This window comes from Bos indicus, chromosome 1 (genome assembly GCF_029378745.1).
Source record: "Bos indicus isolate NIAB-ARS_2022 breed Sahiwal x Tharparkar chromosome 1, NIAB-ARS_B.indTharparkar_mat_pri_1.0, whole genome shotgun sequence".
Classification (NCBI taxonomy): Eukaryota; Metazoa; Chordata; class Mammalia; order Artiodactyla; family Bovidae; genus Bos; species Bos indicus.
Window position 1 is genome coordinate 35,846,757 of NC_091760.1, and position 19,711 is coordinate 35,866,467.

The 19,711-nt window shown below is 37.1% G+C and overlaps 1 protein-coding gene across 3 annotated transcripts in view; it reads right to left on the reverse strand.

Annotated features, from left to right (window-relative positions):
- Nucleotides 1-19,669, reverse strand: part of VGLL3 (vestigial like family member 3) — a 58,501-nt gene extending 38,832 nt beyond the window's left edge. The window contains exons 1-2 of one of the 3 annotated variants that reach the window (XM_019964749.2): nt 19,453-19,669; nt 7,221-7,338 (exon numbers count right to left, since the gene is read on the reverse strand). In XM_019964749.2, the coding sequence (XP_019820308.2) occupies nt 7,221-7,338; nt 19,453-19,578 (244 nt within the window). In that variant the 5' untranslated portion in view covers nt 19,579-19,669. Of the gene's footprint in view, nt 1-7,220; nt 7,507-19,452 lie in introns of all 3 variants that reach the window. The other 2 variants (XM_019964666.2, XM_019964585.2) reach the window with 2 other exon arrangements.
- Nucleotides 19,670-19,711: the final 42 nt, after the last annotated feature.

Below are 19,711 nucleotides of genomic sequence, written 5' to 3' on the forward strand. Positions count from 1 at the left end.
AATACAATTATGTAAAGTTTAAAAAAAAAAAAAAAAAAAAAAACTCATGAAAGAGCTTGTAGAGGCTTCTTATATTACATAGTGCAGCTTTGCCGCCACCGACCTGCTCCTTTGCTCTCAGAGATCCAATCTTTGGTACCAAACGCTTCATTCTGCTCATAAGTTTTATCTCTTGTGGGACCAGAATCCCATAATAACAGCTGAACTCAACCCACAGGTGTGTGCCAGAGATAGAGTTTCCTTATTAATATCTCCCGTTAAAATGTCAAAAGCACAGAGAGTATATGCCATTTTCCTGGATGCTTTCCTTTTGTTTCTTTCATTCATGTCCATGGACCTAATATATGGTACAGATGTTTACACATTTTGGATATGCATGAAGAAATATAAATAATGAAAAAATTCCTTACAAAAATATTATCCTATTTATTACATATTGTATTGTGATTAGTGAACATGTTATCATTGAAAGTAGAAGTCTGTTCTAAAAAACACACCCCATAAAGGCTGAACAAAGCTTTAGAATGTGCCAGGGAAAAATCAAATTAGAAGCAACTTTAGTACTTTGCCAGTCAGTGTGTCTCCTGAGATTAACATAAAGTTTGCAGAGATCAATGCAGTGTTTTGAAAAAATAATGTTGCATTCTACAAATAAATGAAAAGATATTGAATTGAAAATATGTTTATAGGCAAGTCTACATTTCAAAATCACTATCTGGTATCTTGATTGTTTAAAAAGAAATTCTTGATACAAAGAAACAGATGATATTCTTTGTTTCATGCCTGGGAATCAGTATGCTTATTTCATATGTATGTAAATTTTTTTCATTACATGACTCTTTGCTTACAAGTATTTAATCACAGCCACATTTTTTGGATGAAAAAGCTTATGAAAAACTGCACACAGTATTTCCACGCAATATTACTTTTCAGCAATTCAGAACTATGTGATATTAACACTCTATGGTGACTTTGGGCTCAATGACAGTATTTGGATGACGTTCACACTGAGTCTAACGCGTACAAAATGTCTAGATATACTTTGGTTCAGTTTGCATTTGGGATTAGAAAATACACACAAACATACATACCCTATTTCTAAACAACAAAAAGGAAAAAAAATAAATTGTCTAATAAACCTACCCAATGCATACCCAGTAATCTCACTGGTGTGATTTTTAACAGAAATATGTCTGAGAGACATAAAAGAGCTTAACATGGTACTTTTCAATTTCACAGTAGCTGGGATATGTTTTACATTAACATTCAGTTTCTCTGAAAAAAATCTAAAGGTAAATATTTTATGCAAGAGAAAATTAAACAATTTAAAAAAATATTTTATTAATTTTGGGAAAAAAAGAAAGTAAAAGTATTAGCCCTTCAGTCATGTCCGACTCTTTGTGACCCCATGGACTGGGGACCGCCAGACTCCTCTGTCCATAGCATTCTCCATGCAAGATTACTGGAGTGAACAGCCATTCCCTTCTCCAGGGGATCTACACAACCGAGGGATCGAACCCAGGTCTCTGGCATTGCAGACAGATTCTTTATTGTCTGAGCCACCAAAAATGAAGACTATATTAAAATGAAAAATGGGTTTCTAAGATCTTAAAAGGTCAGGAAGCAACAGTTAGAACTGGACATGGAACAACAGACTGGTTCCAAATAGGAAAAGGAGTATGTCAAGGCTGTATATTGTCACCCTGCTTATTTAACTTATATGCAGAGTACATCATGAGAAATGCTGGGCTGGAGGAAGCAGAAGCTGGAATGAAGATTGCCAGGAGAAATATCAATAACCTCAGATATGCAGATGACACCACCCTTATGGCAGCAAGTGAAGAGGAACTAAAAAGCCTTTTGACGAAAGTGAAAGAGGAGAGTGAAAAAGTTGGCTTAAAGCTCAACATTCAGAAAACTAAGATCATTGCATCTGGTCCCATCACTTCATGGCAAATAGATGGGGAAACAGTGGAAACAGTGTCAGACTTTATTTTTCTGGGCTCCAAAATCACTGCAGATGGTGACTGCAGCCATGAAATTAAAAGACGCTTACTCCTTGGAAGGAAAGTTATGACCAACCTAGATAGCATATTCAAAAGCAGAGACATTACTTTGCCAACAAAGGTCCGTCTAGTCAAGACTATGGTTTTTCCAGTGGTCATGTATGGATGTGAGAGTTGGACTGTGAAGAAAGCTGAGCACTGAAGAATTGATGCTTTTGAACTGTAGTGTTGGAGAAGACTCTTGAGAGTCCCTTGGACTGCAAGGAGATCCAACCAGTCCATTCTAAAGGAGATCAGTCCTGGGTGTTCATTGGAAGGACTGATGTTGAAGCTGAAACTCCAATACTTTGATCACCTGATGCAAAGAGTTGACTCATTGGAAAAGACTCTGATGCTGGGAGGGATTGGGGGCAGGAGGAGAAGGGGATGACAGAGGACGAGATGGCTGGATGGCATCACCAACTTGATGGACATGAGTTTGAGTAAACTTGGGGAGTTGGTGACGGACAGGGAGGCCTGGCATGCTGTGATTCATGGGGTCACAAAGACTTGGACACTACTGAGCGACTGAACTGAACTGAAGATCTTAAAAATTTCCAGAAAACATATGCTTTGAGTTAATACTGACTGAAAACATCCATGCTAAAAGATAATATTTACCTTTTTAATTAACCTTAGTGAAAAGCAATGTTTCTCCATTCTCAGTCTACAATTTTCTTCCTCTTGTTCTACTTTCTATAAAAATAAATTTTGTGGTCAGAGGTGAACTGATATGTGTTCCAGTGTTACCTGTCACTCAGTAATTAAGCATTACTATTATGTACAAAGATTGAACTCCACTTATTTTGTTCTAGAGTTGCTTAAAATAGTCCTTGTGACTCTAAAATGAGAATTTCATGGGGTGCTATCAGATGCCCATAATCCCTGAAGGCAAGTAACTGAGATAAACCAGGCCTCAATTTTCTCCAAAGTGTTTATTTTAAACTTCCCCACAGTAATCACTTCCAATGGCCTCCTGGAGAGGCTGCTCAACTCTCTCCTTCCCTGTGTCAGCTGACCCAAGAGACAGGCCCTCCTTCCCCTTCTTTATTTTTGCTCTCTGAGTTTAGTGCTCATTTTGAGAGATCTTTCTTATGAGAACGTTGCTCCAAGAAGATACTGTGTAGATCAATTATGCAGAATATATTTACTTTGCAATCATAAAAAGAAAAAATAATATCAAGTTTACCATTCAGCATAGTTTTTAAGTCAGTGATCTATTTGGCTATGTCTTGACTTAACTACTCCCTTTTCCTACACACACAAACACACACATACACACTTTCTGTAATAAAACTTAAGCACTGAAATCAGGGAATAGATATATTTGAAGTTGATGTTTCTATTTGGATGGGATGAGACAATCAGATTCATTAGGTTTTCTTAACTGAGAAGCCCTATATAATCCATTAGAAGATATAGTGGGAGAAGAGGTAGTTCATGTGATGTTGTGCCTAATAAAGGACAAATATTTCCTTTGGAAAGGACAGGAAAAGTCACAAAACATCTAGAGAGGACTTTCCTAAGTCCATCAAGATACAAGCTCAAAGTATGACCACGATTCCATCATTAGCTGACACTCTATCACTTGCCTGAAGATTTACTGTGGAAATATATTCGGCAATCAAACACAATTCAATTTTAAATTCCTTTGAAGCACTACAGCACTTGTGCAGCACTGTAAAAAAAAAACCTCATGCCATAAATTAGACCCTTTAATTTAATACAGCTGGTCAACAGCTCCTCATAAAGTATTACTGCCATGGCCATCAAAATTGTCAATAGCCTTCCGTATCTAGTATGTTCAAGACACTGTGCTTTTTGTCAGGAATACAAACTTCCAGAAAACAATGTTTCTGAATAAAGACAGAAGGTTGGTTTTCTGTGTGCCAAATGAGTGAAAACTTACTTAAGAGAGAAAAGTCATCTGACCTTCAGTTAATGCCTTGCATCAAGCCCTATGCTAAATTATTCATATATATCATCAAAAAATCTTTACAACAACAATAGGAGATGAGTAATAATACACACATATTATAGTTGAAGCTACTCTCAGAGATACTTTGAGCATCGAGGATAACATTGCCACCAAGCAATAATAAGGTCCAATTTTGAACCCCAAACAAACATAATCCAACCAAAGACAGCATTATGCAAACTGGTGTTGCTTTGGCAGTTAATGTTTGAAGCAACTCTCTTCACCAGATATGGGAATCCCTATTACATTTTTCTATAACATAGTCACCAAATTCTTAATTTTATGTTGGAAATTTCCTATGAATCTTATTCAACTTATGTACACTTAACTAAAAACACCAATTCACAACTATGACAAAGTTTTATTTATAATTGGATAGTAAGTAATACATTTGAAATCACAACTTCATGGAGAAACACAACAATCCCTTAATTCAAGTCCCTTATTTTATAAATAAAACTGTACCCAAAGATTTCTTACAACTTATTACTATAAATTCTCTATTAAGGACTTTTTTGTTTTCTTATCCTGGGTACATAGTATGAATTTGGTTCATTTAATTTAATCACTTGATCATTCAATTTATATTCCATATTTTTCATATAGAAGTGCATTATCCTGAGTATTGGGGAAATGATGTGAGATAACTAAACAGGACACATATAGTCTTAGCTGAAGAGGGAGAGATGAAGATTGAAAAGCATGCTATGCTTGCCTGTGCTATTCTGATAAACTAACTTACAAAGCTCTAAAAATTCTGGTCTCTACCTACACCTTTTCCTTTCACTCCACTTACACCAGCATTTTGACTTCTCATTGAACATTCAAGTTCAGTCCTTCCTCAGATCCTTTGCACTGTCTTCAGTAATCTTCCTCTAGACATCTGTGTGATGAGAAGCACTCTTATTTACTTTGGGTATGTACTGAAATAAAAATCTTAGACCATCTATTGTCACCCTAAATAAAACAAGGTAAAACAATACCTTGCATCTCAATATATTGATATATTTACTTCTGTCTCTTCTACTAGAAAGCTTCATGAGTGTACAAGCTTAGACTCTCCTGTCCACTGATATATTCCCACTACCTAGAACATAGCAGGACCTTAATAAATATCTGCTGCATAAGTCAATGTCAATGAATGAAACAGGAGACAGATTTGTAGGCCAAATTCAAGATAACGCCAAGAAAATTCTAATAATACTAAAAACACTACCATTATCCACCCTTTCGATGCTAAAATTTGACATCTTTCTAAAGGTCCTCTCCATTAAGTCAGGCAGATTATGGGAAAACAATGAATTGTAGCATTGTTACATTTACGCAACACTTCACTTAAAACTACTCTGGTTATGATACTTTAGACAATCACTCTTACATCTATTTGTAATTTGGAACTTTCATTCCTATATTCCAAGTTCAGTGGTCACTGGGCTGCATATGTCAGTATGCTAAAAGAATTAGGCATTGCATTTTCCCCTGGAGAAGGGAATGGCATCCCACTCCAGTATTCTTGCCTGGAGAATTTCATGGACAGAGGAACCTGGCAGACTATAGTCCACGGGGTTGCATAAAGTCAGACACAACTGAGTGACTGACAGTTTCACTCACTTTCCCAGGACTGGCTGTCATGATAGCATTTATTATTGATATATCAAACACTTTATTAAAGCCAGCTAGGTCACTGAACTTTTCCTAATTTCACCCTCCATGGTTTTAAAAAGTATTCACAATGTGCTATCTAATAGGACATCATTGGTTCTATTAGCATCTTAGTGTTCGAATGACTAAGTTTCTTTGGTAAGTCCATAGTTATTAATCAAGTAAGCAATATGCTTCCCAATTCACCTATGTTGAGGTCTAGGTCACTTGAGTGTGGATTCCACCTTCCTCTTTAGAGTCTCTGTGTATATTAACATTTTCATATTTACTAGAAGGAAGGAGAAAAGAAGGGAGGGATGGTGAAAGGATAGAATGAGGGGAAGAGGAGGAAAGGGAAGGAAAAGCAGGCAGACAGGCAAGTACGAACCCTTCTACTGATGCTGAGAAGGAAGCGGCCACACATCACCTCTCACCCGCCCCTAACACAGGTGTCCAGCCTTTCCTCATCACAGGATAGCCTGGGGCACTTGTTACAGTAACTCCCAGAGCCTCCTTCTGGACCCTCTGTCTGATTCAAAGGTCTGAGTTAGGAGGTGGCAATCTGTGATTTTCACAGCACTAGATCTACAACTATCAAACCTGAGCCTGCACCTGAATCCCTGGGAGGGCCGGTTAAAACATAGGTTACTCTACCTCTGAGTTGCTGATTCAGTGGGTCTGGGGCTTAGCCCAAGAATTTGCATATCTAACAAGTTCCCTTGCGACGCTCATGTTCCCAGTCCTGGAGACCACACTTTGAGAACCATTTCACTAGATTCTTCTTGGAACCAGGTGAGTTCAGAAGAAAAGTTCATAATGCATTTCTCTAAAAGGATCATTGGAATGATGGATTGTTTTTTCTCTAATGTTGTAATTATCTCAATTAAGTTGTCACCCGATCATTTTCTGTGAGTCAGAAATAAGATTTGAACACACTTCTGTGACCTCTATGGAGAGGGAAATAAAGGAGAAGAAGCCCAATCTATTGCTTTGCTTTACTGAGGTTAAAAAAAAAAAAAGCAGAAATCAGGCAGATACAGTCACTGATATCTGTTTTGTACACTACAAAGAGTTAACATCACAACAGAGTGGGACAGAGTAAGCCATCAAGCAAACACAGAAGGCTTTCAAAGTCTGTATTCCTGGGGCAGACTCAGATCTCTGCTATGTCACCACATAGCACCTAGTGGAATGAGCAAGAGCTAATTTTTAAACGCTGATCCAGGCACGCCCATTATTTAGAGATCCAAATTGGGCCATCGGGGCTTAAGGAATGGTGCTTCGCAGCTCAGTCCTGCCACTATAAACTCAGGCCGGTTGCATCACTACTTTCCATGAGGAATTTAAGGGGTGTGACTGCATCCTTTCCAACCCTGCATTCCACATGTGACAAAACTGATCCAGCTGTTTGTCTGAAAGAAATTCCTTGCTGTCCTTAAAAATTAAAAAGCGAGTGGATATCCGTCCTCCAGGGGCAGGTCTCCAGCTGGAACCTGGTACAGACGGTTGCGAAACACAGCCAGTGGCCTGGAGAGCATCTGCTCTGGAATTCTTACCTCGCCATAAGGGGGTTAGCCCCATCTTGCTTTTTGAAATGGCAGATTCTTGATGAAGGGTGCTGGCTTGGCCCAAAGCTCTTGAGAAGTGTTCATCCACTACTGACCCAATGTCTCCCTGGAAATAAGTGAAAAGGACACAGCGAGAGTTAAGGTACTCCATCTCGGCAGGCTGGTCTTTCTCCTCCTCCTCCTCATCCTCCTCCTCCTCCTCCTCCTCCTCTTGTTTGCTGGGAAGGGTGACTTCCAGAGAGTCCTGCATCTTGCTGTATACCGCTAACTTCTTCTGGGATGGAATAAACAAAACACAGTATCAAAGACAGTTTGTAAAAAAAATTTAAAAAGCATTAACTAGTTAACTGTTCACTTAAAAAAAAAAAAAAGACTCTAAATATTAACATATGTTCGCAAACTGATTCTTCTTCATTTGCTTTACTCCATCTCCCCCACCCCCTTCCCCAAACCGGCTTTCGGCTTCCCACCCTGAAAAAAAGACGGTTATTTCAGATTTGGTGGGGAAAAAAATGTCCTTTATCCCATGGCATATTCTCAGACTGTGAAAGGCAGTTGTGTGTGTTTTTTTGTTTTTTTTTTTAACCTAGATATACCAAAAGAAGGAATTTTTAAAAAAGAAAGTGACAGATCCCTTCCACTTTTGTTCCCATTTTCTATTTTAAAGATTTAATGTACAGCAACATTATAGTTCAGGATGGGGAGGAATAGAGAAGGAGGCCTCACTGCCTGGGGGAGGGGTGGAGAAGAAAAGAGCTTTTCATAAATGAAATACACTAAAATAAAAACAGGAATGTAGCATCTTATAAAAGGATTTGGCAGATGTGCTGAACTCATTTCTCAAAAATCAAACTAAAATGACAAAATAAGCCTGTGTGAAGATCCATTTTGCATGGAACATATTTTTTAGATGTTCCACTTACCACCATTATCATAAAAGGAGGGGAAAAAGGTATTATGATGACTTACTGAAAATAATACAAGTACTAGCAATGGCTACTATGGCTTTCAAAGTGAAAAACACTTGATAATTTTAAAATATTTTCAAAATAACATAATCATAGCTATAGACATAGTTTATATTATGACTGACACTCATATTTATTACCCCATTTAATCTTTATAATCCTACAACAAACATTGTTATTATTGTTTTATTATTTTTTTTATTTTATTGTTATTGTTACTATTTTGACCTTGCAAAAGGTCACAGAATGTACAAGTGTGGGCCCAGAATGAATACAAAAAATATACAGATGTACACGTGCGTGTGCACGTGTGTCAGAGGAGGGCAGGGAAGGATATGTAGTGTGGAAAAAAATCACCAAAATGTTATGTTTTGTATTCTTTTTCTGGGTGGTAGGCTTGTAGTTGTTATTTTCTTATTCCTGCTTTCCAATATTTCCAAATATTTTCCATCAAGTACCTATCGCTTTTATAATCAACAATTTTACTATATATATAAAAAGATAATGCTACAAAATTATAAAATTCATTATTTTAATGACAAAATGAGCATCCTACCATCTGTATACCTACAAAACCTGACCATTTGTTATACCATTGTTCTTATTTCAGAGAAAAATGGATGCTGGAAAGTGAATGTGAGTAGATAAGAAGTGAATCATTCTAGAATATCAGTAAGCATAGATTGTCAAATGTTATCGAAACACATAACCCAGACTCTTAATGTTTCTAATGGTAACTACTAGCTTCAAAATCTATAGCCACAGATTATAAACGTATCATTCAAAAAACTGAACCTTTTCCCTAGCAATGAATATGTTGTTCTTATGTGAGGTAGGCTCTGAAATGTTCAGGCACATTACAAGCTGTTGGTTATTATTTAGGGCTATTATATATACGTGTGTGTGTGTGTGTATACCTACATATTCATACATACATACATATATATTCCTTTTTATTTAAAATTTGTTTCAGTAGGGTTATCGATTCATGATGAATAGAAAATTCATTCCCTGTGAGTGAACATGCCTTGCTGATTAATAAGTGATTGGTAATGACTGAGTGGTTACAAAATTCTTACAATCTATTTTGCATAGATTTGAACATGTTTATGTTTAACTTCAATAATAAAAACACCATAGTAACATGTTATATATAAAATGAGAATATTGAACTAACTGACCTCTAAAGTTACTCCTGACTATAAATTCCATTATGAAGTTAAACGAATAGTATAATTTCTTGATGGCACTCTCTATTCACACGTGCATTTACCGAAGTTATACGGTTTTAAGCAAATGCACACACTCTGCCGAATTCTCAGGCATGTTAGAAAGAAGCACTGTTTTTATATGGGGAAAAAAATTAAAACTACTACAGAGTGGCTTCACTGCCACAAGTGTTCAGTATTATCCATTAAATCGCTTTCTTCCTCTCTGTTAACGTTCAGCACAGAATCAGTTTGTGAGAGTCAGGCTTTGCATCTCCTTGTTTCATTTGTTTAACATTTATTCTTTAAATGAAAGAATGGCTGGCTATGTTAATTATCCAAAGAAAGGCAAGTGTTTATTTTATCCCAATTAGCAACTGACATTTAAATAAAATAAGTTATATGTGAAAGACTTAACTGCAAATCAAATACAAATGTAGCTTCCATTTGTATGCAAATATAACATAGTATTATGATCAATAATGATGATAATAAAATATCTTAATTTTTACATTGCTGGCAGTTGAATTTAAACTATACATTTTCAGTCTAGTAAAGATTGCACAATTTTCTAACTGCTATATAATTTCATGCTATTCTTTTTTGCCCAATTGTTAAGTGATTGGATACAAATAAACTAATCTAAAATTTACACATTTTTCACTATGAAATGGGAAAAGATAAGCAAAATCTTCCATTGTATCAAAATACCTTTTATCTGTCAATTCTCTGTCAATGGATGCATTGATTCTCTATAATCTTTATATTTCCTATATATAATATACATATATATATATGGTTTTATATAAATATATATTGGAATATTCCTTTCAAATACACACAATACTACATAAATATCTATATTATATGCTTTTATTTAAATACACTTGGATAATTGTAAAATAATTATTTTTTCTCTCTCCTAGCTTTTTGGGGCAGATCTTCTACTAATTAAATGAATTTGCTGGAGACTATCAAACAAATAGAATAGAAAAGGAGCCTATGATTTATTGACCAATGGACAAGACATAAAGCATATTTATTGTCACTTCTTTCACTTTTTTTGAGATAGAGTTGTATAAATTTTCACTAATTTTAGTGAACCAATTAAATATTTACATTTACAACACAAGCACATTTATGACCTCACCATCAACATCACTGGTTAAAATAAGAATTCTAAAGTATCTGATTAGCCAGATAGCTTCCTAAAATGCCAACACTGAACTTACACACATTTCTTGAACATTAAGTGTGATCATGAGGAAAATGGGAACACAAAATTAAAACAGCAATTGATTCACATGCTGACATTCACACCTTTCTAATCTTCCTTCCCATTGATTCTTAAGCCCTGACTACCTTCTGTTATCTGTTCTTCTGTGACTATAAATCAATTCTTTGCCTTCAAAAACAAAAAAATCTAAGTATGTTACTTATATACGCTGTTGGCATATTCTATATTTACTTGGTGTATGCTCCTTGGAATGAAACTTCCCTAGCATGATCTTTGTTCTTGAAAAGAATATACAAAATTCAAACCGTTGAAAATAAATCTCAAATCATCAGAACCTAGATAGATTTCCTGAATCCAGGCTGAAAGGCAATGTGGTTCATATTTTTCTTAAAATGCACTATCACTCCCTAAAAATAGCCCAGTCTGTCAGAAGTATTCATGCTTTTCTTACTAGACACTTAAGAATTGTTAACAAAAATAAGTCATCAGAAGGAATTTCAAAGACTACAAGTTGGCTTATTGAATGTACCCCTCATGGCAGAATAATAACAAGTTTTCTTCAGGTAAAATAACCCTCAGTTAGATGAAACAATGACTGAGCTAACAGCCACAAAGTTAGAATTAACTTTGAAAGACTTGAAAGCAGCAGTGTGAAGGAAGTCTGGCTAGGCAGTGCAAACCATACCAAACCACCTCACAGACTGCCATCAGGCACAACAGAGACAAACTCACACAGGAATGTGCCGGAGAAAGGATTTGTCTGACAAGAGAAAGGCTTCCATGTCAGGAGCCAAATACCACTAAGTCCCCAAGGCTTAAGCCTACAAATGCCAAATGATTACTGTGCGTATGTGGAAACTTTTTCCTAAGGAAACAAAAATATTTTAATGAATCACTGAATATTTGGAAATAACTTAAAAAAAAAATCTCTACTGACTTTCTTCTCTAAGGCAATGATTCTCTCATCCTGACAGACATGGTTAGGGCCTATAAGAAAGGACCACTAGCCTCTAGTCAATGTTTCAAAACTATAAATCCCATAAAGTAGTGCATTTCTCTTTGATCATATTTTTCTGAATTTACTTGAATAACAGATTTTTAAATCTATCTCAGAGAGACTTGATGTTTTGGCCCTTAGTCTATGTGGAGGAGGGGGAATCAGGTGGAGGGAGGTCAGGATAAGGATCAGGATAAGGAAGATAGTTCACAGAACTTTGATGTATTTTGTTTCACTAACTCTCACCGGTGCACAAATATTCAGTCTAAATAATTATTCTCAATTTATATATGCAAAAGCTGATTTATTTGGCCAGCATCTAACTAGTAAATGGCAGGGATGGGATTAGAACTTATTTCTATCTGACTAGAAAGCATCTGCCAAGAAAACAGATTAAAGAAAATGAGCCTCTATATAATATTTAATTGAATAAACAAACAGAAGCCCACAGGCAGCATGGTATCATATGCTAAGAAAAGTCAAAAGTTAGTTATAACATTTAAAAATTAGGAATGCAAATGTATCAAAATATGATTATTAAATAAAGCATTGTTTTTCAAAATATATGTATACCTAGAGGAACCTGCCCTTCTATATCTAGAAATATGTTGTCCCCTTAGCAAGTTAGAAACAAAATAAAGTTTTTCTGAAAATACTATTTTGGAAATATGAGCAGAGTCAATTTACAACATACATTCATACCTCAAGATTTGTTTGCTAGCTTTGTGTGTTTGTTTTTATTTTTCTTAACAGTGGGAGAAGCAAACCAAAAATAACACTGGCTCTTTATGAGCACACTTGCTGCTCAATGATTCTGGTCATTATCAAAAAATCAAACCCACCCCCTTAAAGGATGAACATTTTCCAGTTTTGAAGATGTTCAAAAAAATGTGCCACAGGCTGAGAGAGAATTTCAAAATTTGCATTCCCAAAATGTTTTAAGCAATGATCACATCATGAGGGTATGTGTTCTCTCTCAAACAGACTGCTTTGAATGAAACAACATTTCTGACATATAAATTTCTGGTATGTTTATATAATCCCATTACTAGATTTAGGGTATGATTTCACTTTTAAAAATTTATCTATTGTTCATGGAATTGTCAGTTAATTCCTACTTTGTGTCAGTCATTGTGCAAAGACTTGGAGCCACAAAAATGATAGTCAAAGCATTTGAGAGAGGGTTGTAAGGAAAATGATAAAGAGAACTTGAGGGTTTATCTACCTGGCTAATTGTCTAATTTCTCCAAGTAGCTAATATTCAAAAATTTTTATATGAGAAAATAAGACAGTAACACTGGGTAAATTACTAATTGCTTTTCTTGCTTCTAAGGAAGCCCAGATGGGAAGGGAACACAGCAGAAAGAAGAACTGGAATGGTTAAGGAGATTTGACCACAACTAGTCCATAAATCTGGGTAAAGAACCAAAACCTCTGGCCCTGAACTTCCTCTTCTGAAAATGAGGAATTTTGACTTGATTATCTCAGAGAGCTTGTACAATTCTCTATCCTAATAAGCAACATGCTGGAGCTCTAGACAAATTCACACTTAATTTTGTTTCGTACATTGGCTGCCTCTTCTGATTTTTCAGGATACTGGCCAAAAAAAACCTACAGATCAGTGAAGACTAATTCTTTTGCAGACGTAGGTCATCTAGCTCAATTCCTAGGAATTAGTTTGGGTAATTCCTTTAGCTGTCTTCACAGGAACTGGAAAGGAGGCATCCTTCGAATCCTCTCACCCTACCCACTAAGGACAAGTGTTTCGGCACACTAAAATAATACAGTTTTAAGAGAAAAGGACACCTGTTCACTTCAGGCCTTTCTTCCTTTCCTTTTTTTTTTTTTTTCTTCTTTACTAAAGTAGGAGACAAGTGAAAAATAGTTCAGTTACCCTAGTTTAGATCATACTTGTAAATTACTAGCATAAATCTGATATCTGCTGAAATATCTATAAATATGGCATTTATGACTTACTTCTAGCAGCAAATGTTTGTATCTAATGGTTCAAGGCATTCTTAGGGTCTTCCTAAATGAATAGCTGAAGTAGAAAACCAGCTGCTGAAAGAGGTGCTTTTTGAAAGATTCAGTGCAAAGTTTTGACCAAAATTACTTTCTTCACTGGTCTCTGCCAGAGTCGGGAAACTTAAGTATTAGAGAGCTTTGTTTCTTGAATGAAAATGTTTTTCCTAGAGATAATACCATAAATTGTTATATATTACTAGATTTATCAGTTTTGAGATTTCTTTTTAAAGCCAACTGGAAATACAGCCTATGAGAATGAGATTCAATTTAAGTGTCCAGGTTTTAGAACAGCAGTCACTTAACTTCTCAAATTCACTTTAGAATGTGACTTAAGCATTCCAAACATAATATTTTTTGTTTTGTTTTTGTTTTTTAATTTATTTATTTTTAATTGAAGGATAATGGCTTTACAATATTGTGTTGGTTTATGCCATACATCAATGTGAATCAGCCCGTAGGTATACATTTTTGTCCCCTCCTCCAAGAACCTCCCTCCCACCTCCCACCTCCCACGCCATCACAGAGCCTGGGTCTTAGTTCCCTGAGTCATACAGCAGATTCCCACTGGCTATTTTACATATGGTGGTGTACACGTTTCCATGGTACTATCTCCATTCATTCCACCCTCTCCTTCCCCACTCCCTGTGACGGCACGTCTGTTCTCTATGTCTGCATCTCCATTGTTGCCCTGCAAATAGATTCATCAGTACCATCTTTCTAGATTCCATATATATGCTTTAATATACAATATTTGTTTTTCTCTTTCTGCCTTCACTCTGTATAATAGCTGAGCATAATATTTTTAGTCTTACTGAAAACCCCCTTTGCACAGAAAGATATAAGATAGAAATGTACATATTGCCAAACTGGGTCAGCACAACATCTCTTCTGTAGTTGCGAAAAGAGGTACCATGAAGGATCATTCTACCTCCTGATCACCCTCATTCCCTTTATCATCTCCTGGTCTTCTCCAACTCTGTGAGATGTGAGCCTCTACCAAGCACTAGGTAAAGAAGGACTTCCATGCATTGAGAGAAAATATCCTTAACTTAAATTTCCACAGAATGCTTCCTTGTCCTGGCATTTGGTTTTCTGGTGAATGAAGCCTTACTGCATGTGAATTTATGGCTTTCCAGCCTGCCTGTACTATCGGTATTGTAATCTCCATTTTGGTTGATTGCCAGAGACAACAGTTCAGTTTAGTTAGTTTAAAGTTTAATTTTCCTTCTGGCTTTGAATTTTCTGGCTAGAAAGTTATTGGGAGCATAAAGCTCTGAGGCACTTGAAACTTCTCAGTCTCTACAGTCAAGTTATTTTGTGTAGTATGGAATCAGAGAGGCTGTTCTTTCTCAAAGAAGTCCTGTATGAACTCTTACAAATCCACTTAAGTCCTTGCTTACAGTTGCAAGAAAATTAGATCCTCCCACTTAAATAAGAGGCCTGTGTATTGAAACTATTTAGAATGTAATTATATGCTTTTCTCTTAATGAATCTAAACTTATGTTGGAATAGCAATGATATATAAGGTACCTAAAGCTGACTGTTAATACCACTTCCTGAATATTATTTTCAAATAAATACATGTTCATTTGCTAACTGATATTCTGCTTCATCAACAAAGGATGCAACATGGATAGCAAAAGTCATTAGCATTATACAAATGCTGCAAAAGGACTTCGGAATGCCTAAACTAAAAACGTACACTACCAAGGACTTGGAAAGAATTTCAAGCCCCAAGGCCAAAGAATCTACTGCGTATTAATCTTCTTTATCAAAAAGTTGATTTGGAGCACTAAAGACAAAAATAAGTCTATTGCACAATAGCAAGAAAAAAAAAGACAGGGGACCACATGGTATGGTGGAAAGATGCTATCCTAGGGAGCAGGGCATCCAGTGGTCCTAATTTTGTCACCCATTAGCTTTGAAATCTTTAGTCAGGTATTTCAGCCCTATAAACATGCATTTCTCCATCTGGAAAAGGAGGGGTTGAAGTGTGTGTTTTCCAGGGTTTTTTCTCCTAACAAACAGAATCTCGGAAAGATTTTTATGACCTAACCAAAGTGGCAGAGGCCAGAGAAAGAGCTTGAAAAATCCCTTACAAACTTATAACTGGAGTTCTGCCTCCCAAGACTTTTAATTCTCTTAAGTGGAAGCATGCATGTATAGTCACCCAGCTGTCACCCTGGAAGAGGGGAGATTAAATATACTCATATATGAAGCCCAAAGTGTGACTGTTAAAAACCCTTATGCACAATTAGTGAACAAGGGCTATTCTCCTCTGTTTTCACTGCCTCGTCTATGAACTACCCAGTTCTGAAAGCTCTGCTTTAAGTATCTCCCTAATGTTAACATTATGAAAGAATGGGGGGAGGGGGAGGGAGATTTTAGACAACCGCAGATTGCCCGCATTTAAGATGAGGAATCCAGTGTATGAAGGGAATTTATGATTTCACATTATTTCCCTCAATTTTTCCTGACACGTATCTTGAGTTTTTGTTTTTTATTTTTTTCCATTTTTCCTACTGTCACTACTAGGATGGAAGTACATTCCTTTCTGTACATGTTCTGCAGGGTCATCATGCCTTTGGATCATGTGCTGAGAGACGGGGTCAAGAGTTCTCCTGAGGAGATAGTAGGGGCTGATACTTTCGAGCTAGGAAGAAATGGTGGGCACAGGGACCAGAGAGCTTAGCAGCCCTCAACAAATCCTGGCTCTAGAAACCACACTAAAATGTATTCACAGCCATGCAGTTTCTAGGAAGTAACGTCAAGGACTATCAAATTGACTCTACAGGTATATTTACATAAGGTGCTAACCTATTACCCACCAACAATGTATAGTATGTTCAAATAAAAAAAATAAAACTTAAGATTTCAAACATACTCTGTGCTGTTAGGGGAAAAGCTGAGAGTACATGCGTCTGGAGTATGAAGTTCTACTATTTCAAAAAGAATTTTCTGCTATATAATCATACATTAAAAGGAAAATATACTTAAGTTTAAAATCCAGTGTAACAAACCATTATGGCATAATAATTTACAAGGACTTCAGAGCTACATGGCTTTGAGGGAAAAATCACAAAGACACACTACGATAATTGAATATACAGAAGTGACAGCAAAACTTTAATGCTATCTTTCCTAACCTTTTCTAAATGATGTTTAAACTTTGTCACTCTATCACTTTTTCTGCTTCTTGGCCTCAACAAATCAATTTTTTTAATGTAGTAGGGCTTGTAGCTCTTATTTTTGTCTCTCATGCAAGATGCTACTAGGGGTCACTTTCCATGTGCAGAGAAAACAATCTTCATGGATAATAATGATAAAAACTTATGGAATGCAAAAACAACCAAAATATGTATTCTCGGATGACTATGTTGAGGACAAGTCAATATTAGTCCCACTTCACCCACACACCACAGAGTCTAAAAATGTTGTCAGCTTGATAACAATTTCCTGATTTAATCTTTTTTCCAACAGAAAATATAGGTCATCAAAATAAACTCCTGACAGTAAAAGAACAGGAGTTACACTACTATCTTTTATTTTGCTAGCCAGTTATAGTCAAATAGTTTCTTTACTCCACAAAACAAAATAATCTCAAACAAGCCAATGCAGTAAAAGCAACATAAAAATTTCAAGCACACTTCTCAACAAAGTTCTTAAGCTCAACTCAGCCTAATGCCTACTTAAACAATATCTACAGAAGCCCAAAGGGTAGCAGAAATTACTATTTACTAATATATGATACTCATCAAGGTAGACATTTCAAGTGAAAAAGAAAGCTTATTTTTTGATTTGTTGATGGTCTTAGCAAAAGAATGCAATTTGGGAACTGAGTTCCAGGGCTACTGCAAAAGTTAGATAAGACACCGGAGTCATTTTTTATTAAAAACTATATTTCATGATTAGTTATTTACAATTTTTCTGGTACCAAACTTTATTTTCTAGCTCAAAAAATTATTCCAATTCTAACCCTCACTAAATATTCATATTTTAATGCAACTATTTCCACAACTCTAGAAAATAAAATCTTACTTAAAAGTAATCTGCTAAAGTTACTTGTGATGGGGAAAAATACCTTTATGAATGCTTAGTAAAGTTTGAGTTTATTGCTCATCTATGTTCCAATTGATAACTGAAGGCCTCTACAGTGTCTGCAATGGAAGAAAGGAAAGAAGAGGGTGGTTCATCTGAAACAGAGTGTTCATAAAACACACAAAACAGATATCCAATGTCTCTTTGCATCCCTTGCCTGACTTGGATTTAAATGGTTTTCTCCATTACCTATATCTTTTATATTAAAGCCAAAGAATGTAAACAAAGAGCCTAACCAAAATGTTTTAACCTATTACCCTTGACCACAAATTACAAAGCTTTCCCATTCCCCTCCCTAAAAGTAATCTTGCTTTTAAATGCTGAAGCTGATGAATATTAAAAAAAAAAAAAAGCCACGGAGTGAGGCTCCTTCCTCTTTTGCCCTAGTTGTCCTGGTTAAGCTCATACTGTTCACCAGATGAATCTAGAGTATGTACCCTTCCAGAATCAGCTGAATTTCAGTCCCTAAATTATAAACAGAAGTTATCATTTCTTTCCAAAGAGTAGCACAATAAATCTAGTAAAGAGACAGAAGTAGAGGAAATATTTTAAATGACCAGGTTAATTAAAGAGCCAAACCCTAAAGACCACAATAAAACACAGGGTTTTTAAGAAACTAAAAAACAAAAAACAAAAAATCAATAAACACTGTGGATGTTATTATTAAAAGCGCACCTAGATCCCTGATAGGTATCTCCACCTCAGAGTATATAAATAGCATTTTTTTAAGTCTCAGCAAACCAACCCAGCCTAACTCCCAGAGTCTGAGGACCCTACTTTGGTACACCCTGGCCACGTGCTCACGTATGTGCTTTATGTAGGCTGACTAACCCTTGACATTCTGTGGCATCCAGAAAGGAACATCCAGGGATACCAAGTGCTAAATTCCCCCGAACCCTATTCTCCCTTCTAAAGGAACGCTATCATCTCCCTAGTTCCTGAACCCTTCTTATCTAACAGCATTCAGTCACTCTTGGCATGGTGGAGATCCAGCATCCAGTGATCCAAGGTTACTTCTTGGCTTGGGAAAGGAGAGGGTTCTGTCCAATAGACTGAACCATAGCACCTCTGTGCTTTGATGGAATTAAAAATAGATGAGGGATTTGGGGATCAATACTTGCCCCCTAAGTCACAGTATGGAAGAAGACAGACTTTACAGAGAACTTCTAATATAATTTGACGAATATCACGCTAGACCCAAGTTCCACCAAAAAAGTCCCAGAACAGACATTCCGTGGGCTCACTATCCGGATAGCCTTCCCTGTGTCAGTGACACATTTCATCCTCTTAATCAAGAAAACCCTAGTACACTCCACCTTTTCAAAGGAAACAAGATACTTGGTTTAAAGGAAGTTTACTCACGTATTCTTAAAACAGGTGCCCTTGGTGAGCTTCAAAGAACTGAGCCCTAAGAGCTAGGGTGGCTATGACCACAGCTCACTGAAGCCCCCAGCCAGGTAACTTCTCACTTGGAATCCCCACCCGTCGGCCACCTGGCTGCTCGTCCTTCCCGAAACTCTGCTCTGCTCTTCTCTTCCGATGGCTTTCTGTTCAAGGGCGCTCCCGCAACTCTCAGAGCATCCTCCGCGCCACCCATCCCAGAGGGACGTCGTCGCGGGAGCCCCAGACCGATACTCTCCGTGCCCCTCGCCCCCGCCCCCGGCAGGCTGCCCGGTCGGTGACTCACCTGCTGGCCAGGTTGGGGCGCCGGGTGGTAACAGGCTGTGGGGCAGGTTGCAGCTGCCACGGGGTTGGGCAGATACTGGGGCGCTCCATACGGCTGGGGGTGATACATCACCTCCGCACAACTCATGGCAGCCGGGGCAGCGGCGGCCCCGGGGCTGCGGCCGCGGCTCTACGAGCTGGAACGACGGGCTCCGCCGCCGCCTCTGTCGCAGCTCCAGCTGCTACTGCGGCCAAGACGGGTCCTCGGCGGCCGCGGGCTC